The sequence below is a fragment of the Astatotilapia calliptera genome, chromosome 11, assembly GCF_964374335.1.
Source record: "Astatotilapia calliptera chromosome 11, fAstCal68.1, whole genome shotgun sequence".
In the NCBI taxonomy this organism is placed as follows: domain Eukaryota; kingdom Metazoa; phylum Chordata; class Actinopteri; order Cichliformes; family Cichlidae; genus Astatotilapia; species Astatotilapia calliptera.
In genome coordinates this window covers 37,898,546-37,916,151 of record NC_137432.1, presented here as the reverse complement: position 1 = coordinate 37,916,151, position 17,606 = coordinate 37,898,546, and the positions used below count along the sequence as shown (strand labels likewise).

The 17,606-nt window shown below is 45.4% G+C and overlaps 1 protein-coding gene across 2 annotated transcripts in view; it reads right to left on the bottom strand.

Annotated features, from left to right (window-relative positions):
- The window catches only part of cpne4a (copine IVa), a 99,087-nt gene that overhangs the window by 37,796 nt on the left and 43,685 nt on the right, over positions 1-17,606 (bottom strand). For both annotated transcript variants that reach the window (XM_080308601.1, XM_026183902.2), the window contains exons 4-7: positions 13,627-13,698; positions 9,052-9,126; positions 6,796-6,879; positions 5,381-5,470 (exon numbers count right to left, since the gene is read on the bottom strand). In XM_080308601.1, the coding sequence (XP_080164727.1) occupies positions 5,381-5,470; positions 6,796-6,879; positions 9,052-9,126; positions 13,627-13,698 (321 nt within the window). The remainder of the gene's footprint in view (positions 1-5,380; positions 5,471-6,795; positions 6,880-9,051; positions 9,127-13,626; positions 13,699-17,606) is intronic.

Here is a 17,606-nt window from a genome sequence, read left to right as displayed (position 1 = left end):
TGTTGTAAGAAAAATGAACAGCAGGTGCAGCGATTTAATGAAACCTGTTTGTACAATTCTAACAACCTTCATCTATCTATGCTTCCACAGACGGTGTGTTTGGATCATTGTCACGGTGAAAAATGAAGCTGCTGTCAATCAGATGTTTCCAGATGTTACTGCATCTGGTGGCTCAACACCTGACTATTCTTTTCAGCATCTGTAATTCTATGAATTTTGATAAGATCTCTAATGCTACTGGCGAATGAGACGTGTCACGAGACATGAAGTGCTTAAGTAGAGTATCTTGATGCATGCTCAGCTGACTGCATGTTTCCCTAACCTCATAAAAAGTTCATTCAGTGGTGCAAATGTGCTGTTCATAAGGTTGGAAACCTGCAGCCAGCTGAGCCTGAAACATTTCTCCCACTGAAACGTCCAGATGAACAGAATCAACCTTTTGGGACTTAAGTAGATCAGAGAAGCACTATATAAGAATTGGTCCATTTACCATACTGATGATGATTTGAACCAAGAATGCCTTTCCTCCCACTTCTCTTCACTAAGAATGGCTTCCTGACAGGCGCTCTTCCTCTGAGAACATTTCTGATGGGTGAACAGTGAACAGCAGATGAATCTCCTCAGTCCTGTGTGAGGTCTTTGCTGAATTTTTCACATTTTTTAAGAACATAAACGTTAGATGTTGTTCCTATTATCTAGATAGTTTTTAGCCCTCCCACGCCCCCCTTTGCCACATTTTCAGCTAACAGAAATCTGGGAATCACCCTGTTGGTGCAAAAACTCTGTGTGGGCGTCACAGTGGTGAACCGCTGCCTGTGATACGTCGCCCAGCCGACGACTGCTCTTCTGTCTTTTGGCTAAAGGCACTAAAATGTAATTAGCAGGAAGTTAGCTAGTGCGGCCAGTCTCTGCATCGTACCAGCTCGGGTGGATTTTCACTGCAGCTGTAAACAGATAATTACAACACTGAGCTTTATCCAGGTGTTTGGAGCTATGAGACACAGGGCTGTTCATGTAACAGAAACCTCCCCCACATCTGTGTTCACCTCACAGGAAAAATAAAACATTAATATCAGAGCAGCATTTTAATTTGAAAGGTTTTCTCCTCGATGACGGATGTTTAGGCGCAGTAACTGGGCCTCGGCGCTAAATGAGCTTTTAGAAGCAGCAGGTTTTCAGCCTGAAGCAGAACAACATGAAGCAAACAGCCTGCTTCAGTCTGCTAAAGCTGCCGATGACAGTTATTAATCACCTTTATTTGTCTCCCTTCAGGAACCCATTAAATGATATCCAGCAGCTATAAGCCTGCCTCTGTCTGACCCCATTTAATAAAGTCCATCTCTATTCGTCTCTGTGCAGCTTTAACCTGACAGCCGCACAGGCTCTGATGAAAATGGCTTCAGGTAACGATAACAAACCTCCACTCGGACGGGATTCATGTCTGCAGGTGAATTTTAATATTACCTGCCTGTTTGCTGATCTCAAGAGTTATTCTCAGCTCCTCCCCAGCTGTAAGGATTACACCTGAGAGTACTTCCTGTTTTTCAGTGCACTGGCTCCTCCTCCTGTTTCTCATTAATAGCAGATTGTGTTATCAGTGTTTGGGCATCGTAGCAGTTTTTCTTGATCAATCTGAGAACAGTGCGATCGCTTTTATTTTGAAAGTCTTGCTGGAGGATCGCAGCTCAGTTCTAACAAGTAAAGACACAAACAGCCTGCCTCCTGCCCCTCGGTAAGCTTCCAGAATTCGCCCACTAAGAAGAAAGCAGGGTTTTAGTGAGGGAGGTCTTAAACGTGGCTGTGATTTATGCAGTCAGTGAAATCCCCGTGTGCGTGGAGTAGATCAGATTTGAAGTCAACGTTTCCATTTTATCTGCTAAGCTTTTTAAAAGTGTTTTGCCATAATTTGACCCTCGGCGCCTCGTCTGTATTAGCTGGCTCTTTTTTCTTACTTTGAAATCTTTTTTTTATAAATTCCTGCATTTTCTAAACTGCAGTTTGCTGAACTTTAATTTGAATCAGAAGAGGTAACAGAAATGTGGAGGTAAGTCATAGTGGCTGTGAGTGCACGTCATGCTTTTAATGTGAAACAGTCAGAAAGAAAACAATGTTTTGTTGTAAAAGTAAACCGGTTCTCCTCCCGGCTGAACCAGCCGGAGGCCAGCGGGCAGCAGGAGCTGATTAAACCGCCAGCTGTGAAATTAGTGGGTAGCCCGCTGTACCACCTGAGCCGGCTCCCTCCTCCTGTCTTAACTTTACCATCAACATGTCCAACAGTAATTTCCAACGGCGCAGTTGTAATATTTGCTTACGTGTGATTGACACCTTAAGGAAACATCTCGCTGATTAAAAAGGCTCTGGTTTGTAATTCTGTGTCATCCATGTAACTCACTCCTCCACCGTCCCACCGCTGCAGGCGCCTCTCCAAAAACTGTGTGTGAAGTGTGACGGCTGTGGGAGGTTTAGCAGAGACGGAACAACCGCACGCAAGATTGCTGGACTGGAGGGAGGAAATATTCAGGGGGAAACTTATTTAAAGTTGTTCACTTATCAGAAAACACTTGGGATTATAATGTCATAAATTAGCAGAAACTGTATCTATTCGTTGCTTTGTATCTCGTTCCAGCTCCAACATTCAAATGGAGATACCCGGACCTCATCTCCTCACAGTTATCATCTCTCCAGCAGGGCCCGGGTCTCCTCTCAGGAGCTGCTGAACATGCCTGAAACATCTCCTTCCTCCTGGAAACACCTCACTCAGACCCTGAAGCACGTGAAAGGGCTCCTTTCTACGTGGAAGAGCAGCAGCTCTACTCTGAGATCCTCGTGAAATTAAAGAAATTAGAACCACAAACTGTAAACTTTGGAATTACACCGTATTACAAAAAGGTTTCTATTAAAACACATTTATATTTTCTGCAGGGAGTAAGCTGGAACTGGAAGCACAGGCTGCCCTCTGATCACAGGAGCCCTCCCCCAGTCTGCAGCAATCTAAAATTCATCATTTCCTTGGATCCATTTCCCCTCGGGACATCCCGCTGTCCTGCTGCTGATCATTTCACTGGAGGTGGCTGACCTCCTCAAACCTCATCTCTGTGCTGCTGACAGGGGTCCAGCCTCTGGCCCCCATGACTGATTGAAGGAAATTCGGGTCAAAAATGGTGGATAGTGAATAGAGGGCAGGAAGAGCGATGATGGATGTGTTCCTCTGGAGTCACTCGGCTCTGTCAGGTAAAAACCTTCCGTCTCTGGGACAAACGGAGCCGTAGTTTCAGGTTACAAGCAACAGAAAAGATGCAGGAGACTCGGTGAAGCAGTCGATGCAAAGTTAGTTTGGAAATGTGCAAAAATTCCAGCAGTCAATAAAACTCGAATAAACAAAGAATGAAAAGTTTTGTTTCCCTGCTGACTGAAGTTTGACCTGCTGCTGCAGCCAATCAGACGTCTGCATTTAGACTGGAGCCACAACATCCATCGACTGACACAAGAGACAGCAGACTGTGTGCACTTGCAACCTGTGAGGACATGACGAGCGTGCACAGGGTCGCAGCACAGGGACGAACTCAGCAGTGGAAGTAAAAGCAGCTCTGACTGCAGCCACATGGAGACATTTATAAAAAGAGGTTTTTGTCCTTTCATCAGCTGTCAGAAGATCAAAGTCTGGCTTTATGATGAAACATCTCCCAGGACTCTTTGCTCCATGTGTAGTCTCGACGTCGGGTCCAGACAAACGACGAGAAGGAAAAATCACTCAGTGATAACTGTCTGTTTTCCTGTCTGTGTGGGCTGTATCCCAGGATCCGTCCTCGGAGGCGGAGCTTCCATCATCTCGCCTGCGCCTCATTCAATCAGCAGGACGGTTTATAAACCAGCACTTCCTTCCAGTCCTCCCCAGTTCGTCCTGCTGCCTTTGGCGTTCCACCGGATTCACCTCCTGCTGTGTTCACTCTTTGGCGCTGCTTCAGTTTGCTTTCTCCTCTACAGTCTGCCCAATGATCAGCTCGATTACCTGCCTGCCCTCCTGCCTGTCATATCATGCCCTCAGGGGAACAGGACCTCCACATCTCAACGTGTTATCTCCCCACATACGACACTCTCATGGACGCCTCCCTCAGATCAAGACTGTCTAAACCTGCCAAGTTTCCGTTCTGTCGCTCTCTTTGTGCCTCCCCGTGATTAATCAGTTCCTGGCCTCGATCTCCCACGGTCCCCTGCCCTGTGTCGCTTCTACTCGTGTAAATTCTTGTGTTAACCTTGAATCTAATTTCTGTGAATAAATTCTTGTAAATAGTTCATCGTGTGTTTGAGCAGTGGCTGCTACCTCCGTGCAGAGGCTGATAATCGGCGTCTGTCTTGTGTCAGTGACGGATTTAATGCGACATGACCATCAAACAGCAGCCGCTTTCTGAAACATCGGATATGTATCAGATTCAGCACCACATACCAAAGTGACCCAGGTTGGATTTGAAAATATCGGATTTGTGCCGTTCACCCTGTCATAGCACGATCGGATAGATCCGAGGGCCCGGTGGCGCCAGTGTCCGGCAGCCTCGCCTCTGTCAGTGCGCCCCAGGGTGGCTGTGGCTACAATGTAGCTGCCATCACCAGTGTGTGAATGTGTGTGTGGATGGGTGGATGACAGGATGTGTAAAGCACTTTGGGGTCCTTAGGGACTAGTACAGCGCTATATAAATACAGGCCATTTAGATGTGTCGCAGAGGGTCAGAAAAGTCGGATTTGCAGTGTGAACGTAGCCTTCTCCATCTATCTGTCCATCCTGCCTTAAGGGAATTGTTGCTGTTCAGCACTGATGTGTCAGTTTCCGTCTCGCAGTGTGATGTGTGATCATAGTTGGATGAAATCCTACAATCCTCCTTGACTTCCTCGGAGGTTCAATTTTTTCTTTGTCTATATGAAAGTGCAGGTGAGCCAAAAATCATCAATAAGCTCCTTTTGTGACGGTCAGAGGCCTGAAGAGAATCCAGCTCGCTCAACACTAATTAGCATCAATTTGCCTCATTTTATAGACTTTACATATAACTGTTAAAACTTCAAAGGACAGATTGTTACTTTGTTTGTGGTCAGGGTCATGACCTTTGGTTTGCTTGCAGAGCGGATGAACAGCAGAGCGTCTAATGACTTTGATGTTTCTCCAAATCGAGTTCAGTTTCAGCAAAATGTGCAAAAACTGTTGGTTTTAACACCGTTTAACTGTCAGTGAAAGGTCTCTGGAAATGATGTTCGCAGGTTTCTGTGTTCTGCTTGTTCCTGAGTGGGTTCCTCCCACAGCCCAGTGGCTGTGAGGAATAAGGAGCTGTGGGAATGTGTGTGTGGTGGACTGTGATCTTTAGTCAAAGTGTGCGTGCGTGTGTGTGAGTACCTGCAGTTTGCGTTCATGGTCTCCGCTGCAGAGCGAGTTGAGGGAAACTTTGAAGGTTTTCCACACAGGATTGAGATTATTCATGACGGTCTGAGAGAGACAAACACAGAGCAAGGTCAGGTCTAAAAACAGCTCGCGCTGCGTCTCAGCGGAGCGCTGCGTCCTGCTGCGTCCTGCTGCGTCCTAAACGGTGTAAACCTGCAGCAGCTCTGAGGAGAACCGCTGGCTGAAAGGAGTCATCCTCGCTTTTCCAGCCTGGTGTGTTTCCTGGAAGTGTGTGTTGTGTTAATTAAAATGATGCTTTAACACATTTTTCTTCCATCTTTGGCTCATTTAAGTCTGCCTGGATTTCATTTACTCACAGGTGTAAGAGAAACGCTCTCCTCGTGTTTCCATGCCACTAAGAGCGATAAGGTCAGAGACTTCCTTAAATGTGCAAACTGACAGCTGACTGCAAGAAAGAAACTTTTTGGTACTGAGGGCTTGCTCCAAACTGATTGGTGGAAACACTCCCTGCCCAGCAGCTGGCCAATCAGCAGCTTTTATGGGGCCACTGGTTATGTCGAACCCTGCTCTCCAGCTTTATAATAACCACGCAGGGTGAAGCAGCTGGGAGCTGGAAGCAGCTGTCAACTTGTTGCATGACCTTCTACGATCATGTGATGGAAGCACAGCCTCCATCCAGGGAAACTTGTTGCCTGACAGCGGCCTGCTTTTTTCACACTGAGCCGCAGGCAAGGAGCTAAATTGGAGACGGGAGGAAGTAATCAGAAAGGATGTCCCTGCTGTCAGCTGGGGAGGACTGTTGCTCTGTGGGACCTGTTGAAAAATCTCAATGTGCTGACGGATGAGAGGAATCCCAGCTGTGCAGCTACAGCTAACGACTCAGCAGCTTACATATATATAAACAAAACTGCATTGACTGAGAGCTTTAATGCTCTCAGAAGCAAGTTTCTCTCTTTCGAGTATATGTTGTCTTTTCCAACTCTCCGTCCGCCTGAATCCCACCGAGGGAGGTGGAGAGTGCAAAGCTTGCATGACCCAAAGAGACACAGCAGACACACAGAAGGCTGAAAATCAGATCAACACAATGAGTCAGCCAAGAAATACCTCTGGGGGAACATTCACCTACCAGGTCACCAAAGTCCATCTAAGCAAAGTCGTAGAAACAAGTTAAAGTTGAACTCACTGTTCACATGAAGAACCATGAACCAGATTACAAAACATGACTTTTATGACACCAAAACTAACCACGAAGCATTATTATTATTAATAATAGTAAACAAGTGGACTGCTGTATTCCACTGTTTTTGATAGGATGATGTGTTGAATCCAGTTTGAATAATTCAGCCTTTAATGTTAACGGTGGTGTTTGTGTGAGTGGAGGACGCGAGTGTGTCGATGTGTGTTTGTACCTCCGTTCTGTAGACGAGCTGCAGCGTGGCGTCATCGTTCAGTCTGTGGATCTCCAGGAACGGATCCGATTTACTGAAGAAGTCCTAAAAGTACAAACGCAGAGTTCACTGCAAACACCAGAGACACAGTCGGGACATCCAGTCTGATCATGTTCATACTGGCTTTACATGCAGCGCCCCCTGGTGTTTGTCCACAGTCTGTTTCCAAACCAGCACAGACTGGATATAAAAGATGGACGTAGCCACCAGATGGTTTGTGGACATTTTGGATCCTTGAGTTTAGAGTTGTTGCTGTCACATGTTGGTTTATTGGAGCTAAAATGAGCACGAGGCTAACAATATCAGCTAACCATAGCTAGCTTAGTCAGCAAGCTGAATCCACGGTCATGGATCGGAAAGCTAAAGCTGCACATTATCTGTGTAATGTGATTACATTAACATGCTCCAGGGCACAACAACATTCAGACGTCTCAGTGTCGGGACCCATCTGTCAGGCAAAGAGGCCACGCCCACAATAATAAACAGGTAAGTTATAAAAACCTGGTTTGGTTTCAGTGAAGTTTTAATAAGTTTTTGTGATATTAGACGCTTTTGGTTCCTGTTTTCACTTCTTAGTTGTTGTTCTAGTGATGAGGTTCAGTTTTACCAATATCATTCTGATCAGTAGTGTTAGTGATAGATTGTGTTGGGATTTTCTGGTTATTCTGGTGTTTCTGTGTTTTCTGCCTCTGTCGTTGTGTTTGGTGTGCAGCTGTCTCTGCTTTACTTTGATAGTTGGCTTCCCCTGATGTCCTGTTTTGGATTGGACTTCCTGTATGTAATTATATTGATTATTTTCCCCTGTTCAAAAAAAAAAGAAATCACATTATGAATGTTTAAAGGTTTAAATAATCGTAATAATTAAAACTCCTTTGTCTGTTTTCCTCTGCGGAGTTTCTGTCTTCTGGATTTTTACTGACGTCTCCAGACTTGGATCAGTTTTTAAATGCGTCTTGTTTCTTTTCTTTGTTTTTAGTTTGCTTTAACATGAAACGTTTTAAAATCTGCTGACAGAGGTGATTGTGTTGCGTTATGAACGTAACCACTGAGTAATGCTTTCATTCAGTAAGTACAGAAAGCGGCAGCGACTCTCAGGCTTGTGATGTTTACCCTGTCGCTGTGATCATTACTTCACTGATGCTGTGGTTACACTCTGTGGCGTGGGTTTCAGAGCCCGCCATGCCTGAGACTCCTGCAGTGACTGATGACTCCCACTCATGTTCACGGTGGCTGTTTGAATGTTAGCCCTGTGAGCTCTGAGTACTGTAACCCCACACAATGCTATCAGGATGTGTCATTTCTCATTAATGCAAAACACTGATACATGCATCAAAAACTATTTATGTTTTTTACTTTTCATCATTTAACCTAAACTAAAAAGGTCTTCCTGTGACCGTGTGGTGTATGGGGAGACGCACTATAACTACTTAGAGTACACTTAGCTTTCCAAAGTTCTGTTTGTTGTTGTATTTATATTATGTACTTTGAAACGCTGCAGCTGAGCTGGTGCAGATGTTCTGCAAACTGCTGAAAAAGAAGCCAATACCTGCAGTTCCTCTAACGTCCACCAGAGGCTCCAGCAGTGAGTCCATCCCCATACTCCCCCATGTTTAAAAATTGCAGCAGAAGTAAACTTTATGGAGACTTTCCCCATTTATAACAGTTCGCAGAGATTGGTGAGGTCCTCCAACTTGATAATTCAGTCACTTTAATAGGAAGGTTTCCGCAGGTGGAGCCTCATCCAATCCTAGGATTACTTAAACTGGACATAATGTGTCCTGCAGGAGGCTTTTAATGTATTTATCTTACAAACATTATAATTCTTAAATCCTAAAATTTTGTATTTTGGAGTTGAATCTTATTCAGTGGTTTTATTTTTTAGTTATTTTGCACTAATTAGCGAAGCATCTGTGCGTTGCATCAATAAATAAATAAGCAGCTTGCTAATCAAGCTAACTAGCATTAGACGATAAATTCGCATGTCACTGAGGTAACGTCTGACATAAAAAAACAAACTAAACAGAGCTGCAGCCCAAACACTGCCCATGCCCTTCTTACCTTATTATAGAATTTAATTAAAATTCTATTTACAAAAAAAATCAACCAAACAAACAAACAAAAGAATTGAAAAGTGACATTTATTAAATTGTTGGACAAAATAAAGAGAAAGACATTCAGGAGGTAAGTGGGGGGTCCTGGTCCAGGTGCAGTTTTTACCTTATCATCCAGCTTCCTGGCGCTGAAGGAGAGCTCGATGTAGTCGTCGTTGCCCGTCAGCTCCTCTGCTGTGATCTAAAAGCACATTTTCCCTTTGATAAGAGCCTCATTATGAAGCCAGGGTGCAGCCATCAACTCAACAACAAACTCTGAATATTCAGATCAGACTCTGTGAGATCAAACGAGCCACCCTGCTCTGGGAGCTCCTCCAAAACAATGAGCAACTGTTAGCATCAAAGTCGAGGAAATGTAAAGCAAAAGGCTGAAAGTGCTCAGTCAGGCTAACGGGGAAAGTGCGCACGCTGCTGCAGATGAAAACGCAGCACGTGGAGAATCAGAAAAACAACGTTCTGGAGTCTAATGCTTACAGACACACAGGGAAACCTTTACAGGTTAAAGCTGCGACTTCCAGCATTTCCTGATGCGGGCAGCGTTGTCACTGTCCCGCTGCATAAACCCAGACGAAGTTATAAAAAAGTGTGGCTATACGGCCTGTTGTCATGGTAACGTGATGCTGCCACACCTGGGCGGCAGGTTTAGTGCAGAACAGCAGAAGGTTTCCGATGACAGCCGCTCTGCAGACGCAGCTTCTGCTTCTAAGAAGTGAAGCTAAGTGTACACATGCATTACTGCTAGTGACCAGCAGGGGGCGACTCCAATGACTGCAGCAACGTGTGACTGTATAACAGGCGTAGTAAGCCGTTTTCTCAGGAGTTTCAGTCATTAGTTTCAAATCCTCTTTATGCATAAAGCACCAACAGAGTTTCAGGGTCCGACTTTCTTTTCTTACACAATAATTTCATAGTTTGTGCACCGGAGTGACTCCAGCTCCTCGTTTAGCATACAGCTGATCAGAGGGTGGAGCCATGTGATGTCAGGCTCTCGGGGCTTTGTATTTTTGAATCCTGGTTTCATTGTTGTTTGACTGATGTGGAGTTGTTGAGTTTTGGCTTCCATTTTCAGACCTCTCACCCGTCTGTCCGTGCCTGCCTGTGTGCTACTTCCTGAGGAGTAAACTATGAAGTTTCACAGCTTTCTTTGTGTGAGCTGCTCTGAAACATCCAGTCAGTGATGATGCTGTCTCTGCTTCAGTCACATAAAAAGGCAGTTTGGCACTCATTCCTCTTCCTCTACAGAAAACGGATCATCTGAGCATCGACTGCTTCATCAGACGCTCTCAGAGGAACGGCTGAGATGAGCATAAAGTCTAACCTGGTGGAAGGCGGCACTCGTGCTGCACACAGTCCAGTTCACTGTTATTTATTTAGCAGCAGATCATACCAGCTGTCACCTCGAGGTGCTTTGCACTGTAAGGTGAAGAGAACATAACGTGCTCCAGACCAGGACATGTGTTCAGCATACGTTGCCATGGTGATTTAAAGAGCCGCACGTCCCTGACACTCCATTGCTCTCCAACACAGGTTGAAGGTTACGTTGTCTTTCCTGTTTTCCCATCCTTACCGACCACCTGCTCCACCTCTGCTGTCTTCACCTGTCTGAGCTGCTGCTGCTTTCTCTGCTCTGCTGGGTTTTGTGGATTTGTTCAGTTTTGAATGAGCCAATAAACAGCTCGCCTTCATTTTTACTTGGGCTCATTTCCTGTACTCCACACCAACACTGACATCATGTTCTGGACTGGTTAGTGAAACAGGAAGTGCATATTTTGCATGTCAGGACATAAGACGTCCTTACATGTCTTAGGGCAATAAAAAATAACCAACACATGACACATTGTAACATTTTTTAACAAAAGTTAAGTCAAAATGCAGAAACACTGTGAAAAACTAAGCACAGGCTCCCTGCAGCCAGGCAGAGGGACTTAACTTAAGTGTTCCTCTGTCAGTGTGAGCTCCTCTGTAAATGTTTGTTGGTCTGAATCATTCGGATGTGTTAACAGTTCCAAGGAGGACAGACTTTAGCGATGATCTCAGAGAAGCAGATGTTGATGCCCGTCCATGTGGGAACGCTTAGAAAGCCAAGTATTTGAAGTTAACGTGCCAGACGTCTGAGGAGTGGACATCACAGCAAATTCACCCCGAGGTCAAAACACACAATGCTCAAAACAAACAGACGTTTTTGCATCTTAGTGGGGACATCGGACATCTACATACTGCTTTCCTTAGTCTGTGTCTCTCTGCTACTTTTAGCAGTTTGTGGAAAATTCTGACGCGAGTGTTGAGCTTCTGCCAGGATAAACAGACGTGAGGAGAGCAGTTTGTCTGAAAGCATCACTACAGTTCCTGAGCAGCTGCACCTCAGCAGCTTCTAGCTGGATAAAGCACGGCGCAGCTCGAGCACAGCCAGCAATGCAGCGTGCATTCTGACCGTCAGCGTAAGTCAAATCCAGCTGTAAACATGAAAAAGGCCCAACAACATAATCCCTGCAAAATTCATTAAGACGACATATTACGAGGCAGATAAACAAACAGCTGAGCAAATTGAACCCACAGACTGAAAGCATCACAGCTCATTTCCTGGGCAGGGTGAAATATGTTGTTTGACTAATGAGGAAGAGATGCATTTATAGACCAACATCAGGCTAACAAGGCCTCCAATCAACTGAATAACTCACCAGTCCTGATAAAACCAGAGATCTCAAACCTGATGAACGTTTATCATAAACGTCGGTTTCCTTTTACATGGTGACGGATGGCATTCAGACAACAGCTGATCACAGATCACACGTGGAGAGATGTCACATCGCTACACACATGCAAACAACACAAACACACCGTTTATCTTCATGAAAACACAGAGTTCATCTGCAGACGGAAAGAAGAGGAAACAGGGGAAGAGGATAGGAGGGGGAAAAGGAGACAGGACAGAAGGGGACAGGATCAAAAGGAGGGAGGGGCGAAGGAAACGCAACAAAAGCTTTAATTTTCTGTAACTGCAGCTTCTTCCTGCACTGAAATCCCTTTGAAATAAATCCCCATGAAGCATTTCATGTGTGCACAGAGGTGAAGAGGAACATCAGAGGGGGATTTTCCAGCTGTGAATTTGGGGATAAATAAAGGAGCAAATCTGTGTGAGGAGCAGACGCCGGCCGTCCTCGGTCCAGCTGAGAGGATCCCTGCTATCAGAGCTGCGACCAGAACACCAATGAAAATCCCCGTCTGATGGAGGCTTTAATGTCTGGCAGTCACGAAGTGTAAACGGCACAGAAACAAACTTTAAATTCACAGAGAGGAAAGAGCTGACAGAGAAAAACCCCGTGAGAGGAGGAGGAGACGTATGGGCTCAAAATGTGGTCATAAATATTTTGTACTTGTAAATCAGTTTCGTATGTGTGAAAAGAATTTGTGTGTGGACTTAGCCAAAAAAAACCCTGCAAGTTACAAGTACGAATTTTGACCCTATTTTTCTTCCTTTCATCTGATTGGTCAATGTCATGTCAATCACAAATGTAACGATCTGCTGGGCTCTGGGTTTTTGCAGCAGCTCTACCTGCACTAGATGCACCTGTAGTTTCTATCTCTGACTTCGTCCTCTACAAGAGTTAGTTTTTTTTGCTGGTTCTTCAAATGTTCAATAAAAACATCTATGCTAATTCATAACGAAGAAAGCTTTGTAATGAAGGCTACGTCCACACGTACCCGGGTATTTTTGAAAGCGCAGATTTTTCTATGCGTTTGCACCTTCCGTCCGCACGTAAACGGTGTTTTTGGTCACTGAAAACTGAGATTTTTAAAAACTCCGGCCAGGGTGGATATTTTTGAAAACTCAGTTTTTGCGTTTACGTGTGGACGAGAAAAACGGAAAAAAACGCAGCGTCAAAGGTGTGCGCATTTTTTGACGTCACACTGTGCGCCACGTTATTGTTTCGGTGAAATTAATTTCTACAATACTGTTAATTCTACTCTCTGCAGTGTTTAAATGCTTACATATACACACAGTTACTGTCCCTCCACACAGACGACTCGGTTCTGCTTCTATGCCCCAGCTTTGTTTACTTTTTCCCACCGAGGCTTCTAGACTTCTGATTGGCCAACATTTCTACACGGTTAGGAATCTAGCGCCACCTGCTGCTTTGGCATGTTCATAGCAGCGTTTTCCTTCATTTCTGCCTTTATGTGTGGACGGGATTATTTTTTACAACGAAAACGGAAAATCTCCGTTTTCAAAAATACCCGTGTACGTGTGGACGTAGCCGAAGACTGTCATTTCCAAAACACTGTATTAGTATTAAACACGTAGTCCTGTGACATAAAAATCACCAAACTCGGACGACCACAGACTGTTTTCCTTCGTGGTGATGAAGGAAAACGCTGGGCTGGCATTTATTCCCTTCAAAGACCTGCAGTTCAAAAAAGCGCCCCTCCGACAGCCAAACCTATCTGTTCTCTGATTGGATTGTTACATTTGTGATTGACATGACATTGACCAATCAGATGAAAGGAAGAAAAATAGGGTCAAAATTCATACTTGTAACTTGCAGGGTTTTTGGCTAAGTCCACACACAAATCTTTTTTACACAGACAAAACCAATTTACAAGTACAAAATATTTATGACCACATTTTGAGCCCATAGAGACGCTACAGAAGCAACAGGGAGGAGGAGAGGGCGGGGCTCACCGTGATGATGGCTTTCCCCACCGTGCCTCCAGGTCTGAGCAGAGCTTTGGACAGTTTCCTCTGGGAGATGATCTGTGCGCACACACACACACACACACAGTGTTAATACACACAGCTACTTCTGTACATACATGGTTGGTTTTCAGCAGGAAGCTGTCTGACAAAGAAAATTGTGACATTTCTTGTAAATTAAGACATTTTTGTGGAGTGGACCACCCATAACTTTGTTGTACATATACAATGACAATAAAGGGCTATTCTATTCCATTCTATTCTATTCTATTGTAAATCTGCTGTGGATCATCTGCCACCAGGCTGCTTAGCAGATTAAAGGTCCCACATCTCCCCACTTTAAACGCTACAGGCAGCACGCCCTCCATCAGCACTCAGGACTCTTAAATCCTCGCCCGTCCCTGCAGAGTCACACTTCTTCAGGCTCGCCGTGGTTCCTCCCGCTCGGGTCAAACAGTTTGTTTGTACCGTCACCTGTTGAAGCTCGGGTGGTGACCGAGCTGCTGAGGCTCTGTCACGGACCCGGTTCCGGGGACTCGGGGTCCGTGAGCAGTGTGGACTATAATTATTATCAGTAGTATTATTATTATTTTGTGATGTGTGTGTCTTCTGCACAATGCTGACATGTCTGTGTTCCACTTATTGCATGTGTAGGCAGGGTGTGTGTGTGTATTTGTGTGTGTCTGCGGGTGTGGCTGTTGGATGGATGACACCTGAAGTCCCTGCCACACACCTGCTGCTGATCAGGGCTCGTCGGGGAGCTTAGGAGAGCGTTGGCGCTCCCACTGACGCGGGATCATTGCGTTACATCCCACGTTAGCGTGTGTCAGTGTACGGTAGTGCAGCTCGTGTATGCCCGTGGGGTCAGTGTTGACGGCTGCTTCTGCTGTTTTCCTGCAGGTGGAACCAGAAGGACGGCACGCACAGGGTGTGCAGGAACACGACAGCAGGGAGCACGAGCACTGACGTCGGAGGGGAGCACACGCGGGAGTCTAGGGAGCAACGGGGATTTAGTGTGCATCTGTTATTTACCTCACTGTAAAACACACTGTCTTCACTAAAGAGTCCAGCTTCCGGGTCCTTCTTCCCCACATCCCCACATGACATGCTCAGCTGAGGTCTGCTGGGTTCTCCGGAGCCTTCAAAACAGGGTCACCAATCCCAGTCCACGAGGGCCGGTGTCCTGCAGGTTTTAGATGTGTGCTGGATCCACCACCGCTGATTTAATGGCTAAATTACCTTCTCAAGATGTTAAGTTCTCCAGAGGCCTGGTAATGAACTAATCGTTTGCTTCAGGTGTGTTGGCCCAGGGTCAGATCTAAGACCTGCAGGGACACCGGCCGTCGTGGACTTTTTTCAATTCTTTTTGAATTTTGTCTTTTGTGTGTCTCACCTGCTCGTTTTTAAAGCTTTGTACTCTTCGTGCTGGATCTGATTTTCTTGCAGCTTTTAGGCAATGATCAGTTTTCCTTTTTTCAGGATTTTCCGGGACATGCCAAGCTGTTAACATATTCTTTAATGTGTTTAAATACTGCTCCTGAACCATGTTCCCACTTCAGTTCCAGCATGAAAACCTCTCCTGCTGTTAAAAATCAAACCTGTGCTATCAGCAGGATAAAAAAGAAGCTGTTTTACTTCATTACGGAGTGAAATCTCGCCCCTCTGCCGCCTCGTGTGCCAGAACTGCTTCTTCCAGGCCCGTTAAAAACCTGCGGTGCTCCGTCAGCCATCTGGCTGCTGAACGAGCTGGCAGAACTGACGCTGCTGGCAGAAACAAAGACGATGGTGAGGAGGAGGCTTTTCCTGACTTTCCGCAGTCATCCGAGCTGATTGTTTCATCACCCACTTGGCTCCTTCTCCTCATCATCTTCTTCAGATAAGTGTGTTAAAACTCTTCCAACACATTTTTACTTCCCTGCAGGAAACTGAAAACAGTCGGAAGGAAATCCACAATGAGGCTCAGCTGACAGACTTCCCAACTTCAGTTTTTAATGAGACCAACAGCAGGTGGAAAATCTGTCTGTTCATCGGATTCTTTAGCTCTTAACAAAACACCAAACAACACGTAGATTCCCTTGGACTGCATTATGTGTGGATTTATCTTTTCATTATAGCGCAGACTGAATTTAGGTGATTTTAATAAGAGATGCTGCGTCTGGAGCCCGACTCCAACGTTTTTCTCGAGCTGAAAACTTTGTTTCAGCACAAACTTTGGTAATGACAGCAGATGGCTGCCTGTTGCCACTCTGCTATCTGACTGGCATTTACTCACAGTTGGCAGAACTTCACTTAGAAACAAAGCGAAGCTGCAGTCTCTGTGAGCATTTAGTCAGGCTGAAAACGTCTGCGATCAGGTCGGCGAGCTAATTTCTGTGTTTTCCTTGAGCCACATTTAAAACAGACGTTTCAATGAAACGTGAAATTATTCCTGTTGATTTGATTCGTTTCGTGACACCTGAGCTCACTCCCACAAGCCGTCCCTCAGCAGTCTCAAACAGTAGCTCGTGCCAGGTTAGACTAATCACAAAGTTCAACAGCTCAGACGCCGACACAGACTCCACAGAGTCGAGCAAACAGAAATGACGGCAGGATTTTGTGAGCTGCAAAGTGAACAAGCGAGCTAAGTCCACCACCTGTCAATAAGCCTCCAATAACACCAGAAAAAGTTGCCAGATCTGTTGCTAGTCGCTTTTTAGAAAAAATGTCGCTCAAAGGGTCTGAAAACTCGCTAAATATAGCGACAAAGTTGCTAAGTCGGCAACACTGGAAGACACTCTGAACCACAGACAAATGAGTGGAAGCATTCTGCTTCAAGGCCACCAGGGGGCGAAACCTGTGGTTGAACAAAGACTCCCCGGTCTATGGAAGACAACGGGAAAACGTTCTTGCCTAGACCAGTGTTTCCCACCCTTTTGGAGCCACGGCACATATTTCCCATTAGAAAAATCGCACGGCACACCACCAAACAAAAATGTCACAAAAAGCATATTGATACTTTTCCCAGCGAAACAGGTGTAGTGGAAAGCGCTCGGTTTGTCCCCAGTGTACCTTTTTTGCTTTCTTCTGACCATTACTCATGCTAGAGCCTTCAGGATCGGCGTTTCACCTAATCAGGTGGAACCAGACAATCTTCCACGGCACACTGGATCATTTCAGTGGTTGGGAAACACTGGTCTAGACCAGATCAGTCAACACCTTCCTGATGAGTTTCGGGGCTCAGTCACTCATTTCAGGTGAATTATCCTGCATATGTAACCTGCTTCCTCACAGCCGCTCACCACATAAGATTTCAGCTCACAAGTGGGTGACGCTGCACTGACTTCATCCATCTATGGCTTGAACATAGACGTCCGTCTGTTGACGATCCTCATTCCAGGTACTAGATCCTTGTTTGGGTAAAAATACGTTCCTTCAACCTTCAGGCAACAACCAGTGAAATAACTGCTGGCAATGTAAATCTCCAGGTTCTCAACTTGGATGCAAACAACTGAAGTGACAGCCAATTAGAGGGAAGGATACTGCTGTGATTGACACATGAGGGTTACCTAGGCCAGCGGTCTCCAACCTTTTTTGCGCCACGGACCAGTTCATGCCCGACAATATTTTCACGGACCGGCCTTTAAGGTGTCGCGGATAAATACAACAAAATAAAACTGGTACCAAAAAATAGAAGATTTATTCATAACACACATGAAAAGACCCAGGAAAACCGAGTTAACGATAAAGACGATAACAAAATAACGCTGGAAACCGATAAAAACCCTGAAAACCAGACATTTCACACCTGAGCCTCAACTCTCGCGGCCTGGTACCAAACGACTCACGGACCGGTACCAGGCCGGGGCCCAGGGGTTGGGGACCGCTGACCTAGGCAACCAGAGCCTGGAATTTCCTCTAGCAACCGATGTACAGAGGGAATGTTGTATGTCTGGAATGGGCTTAACTCTGAACACTGACAGATGATGCTT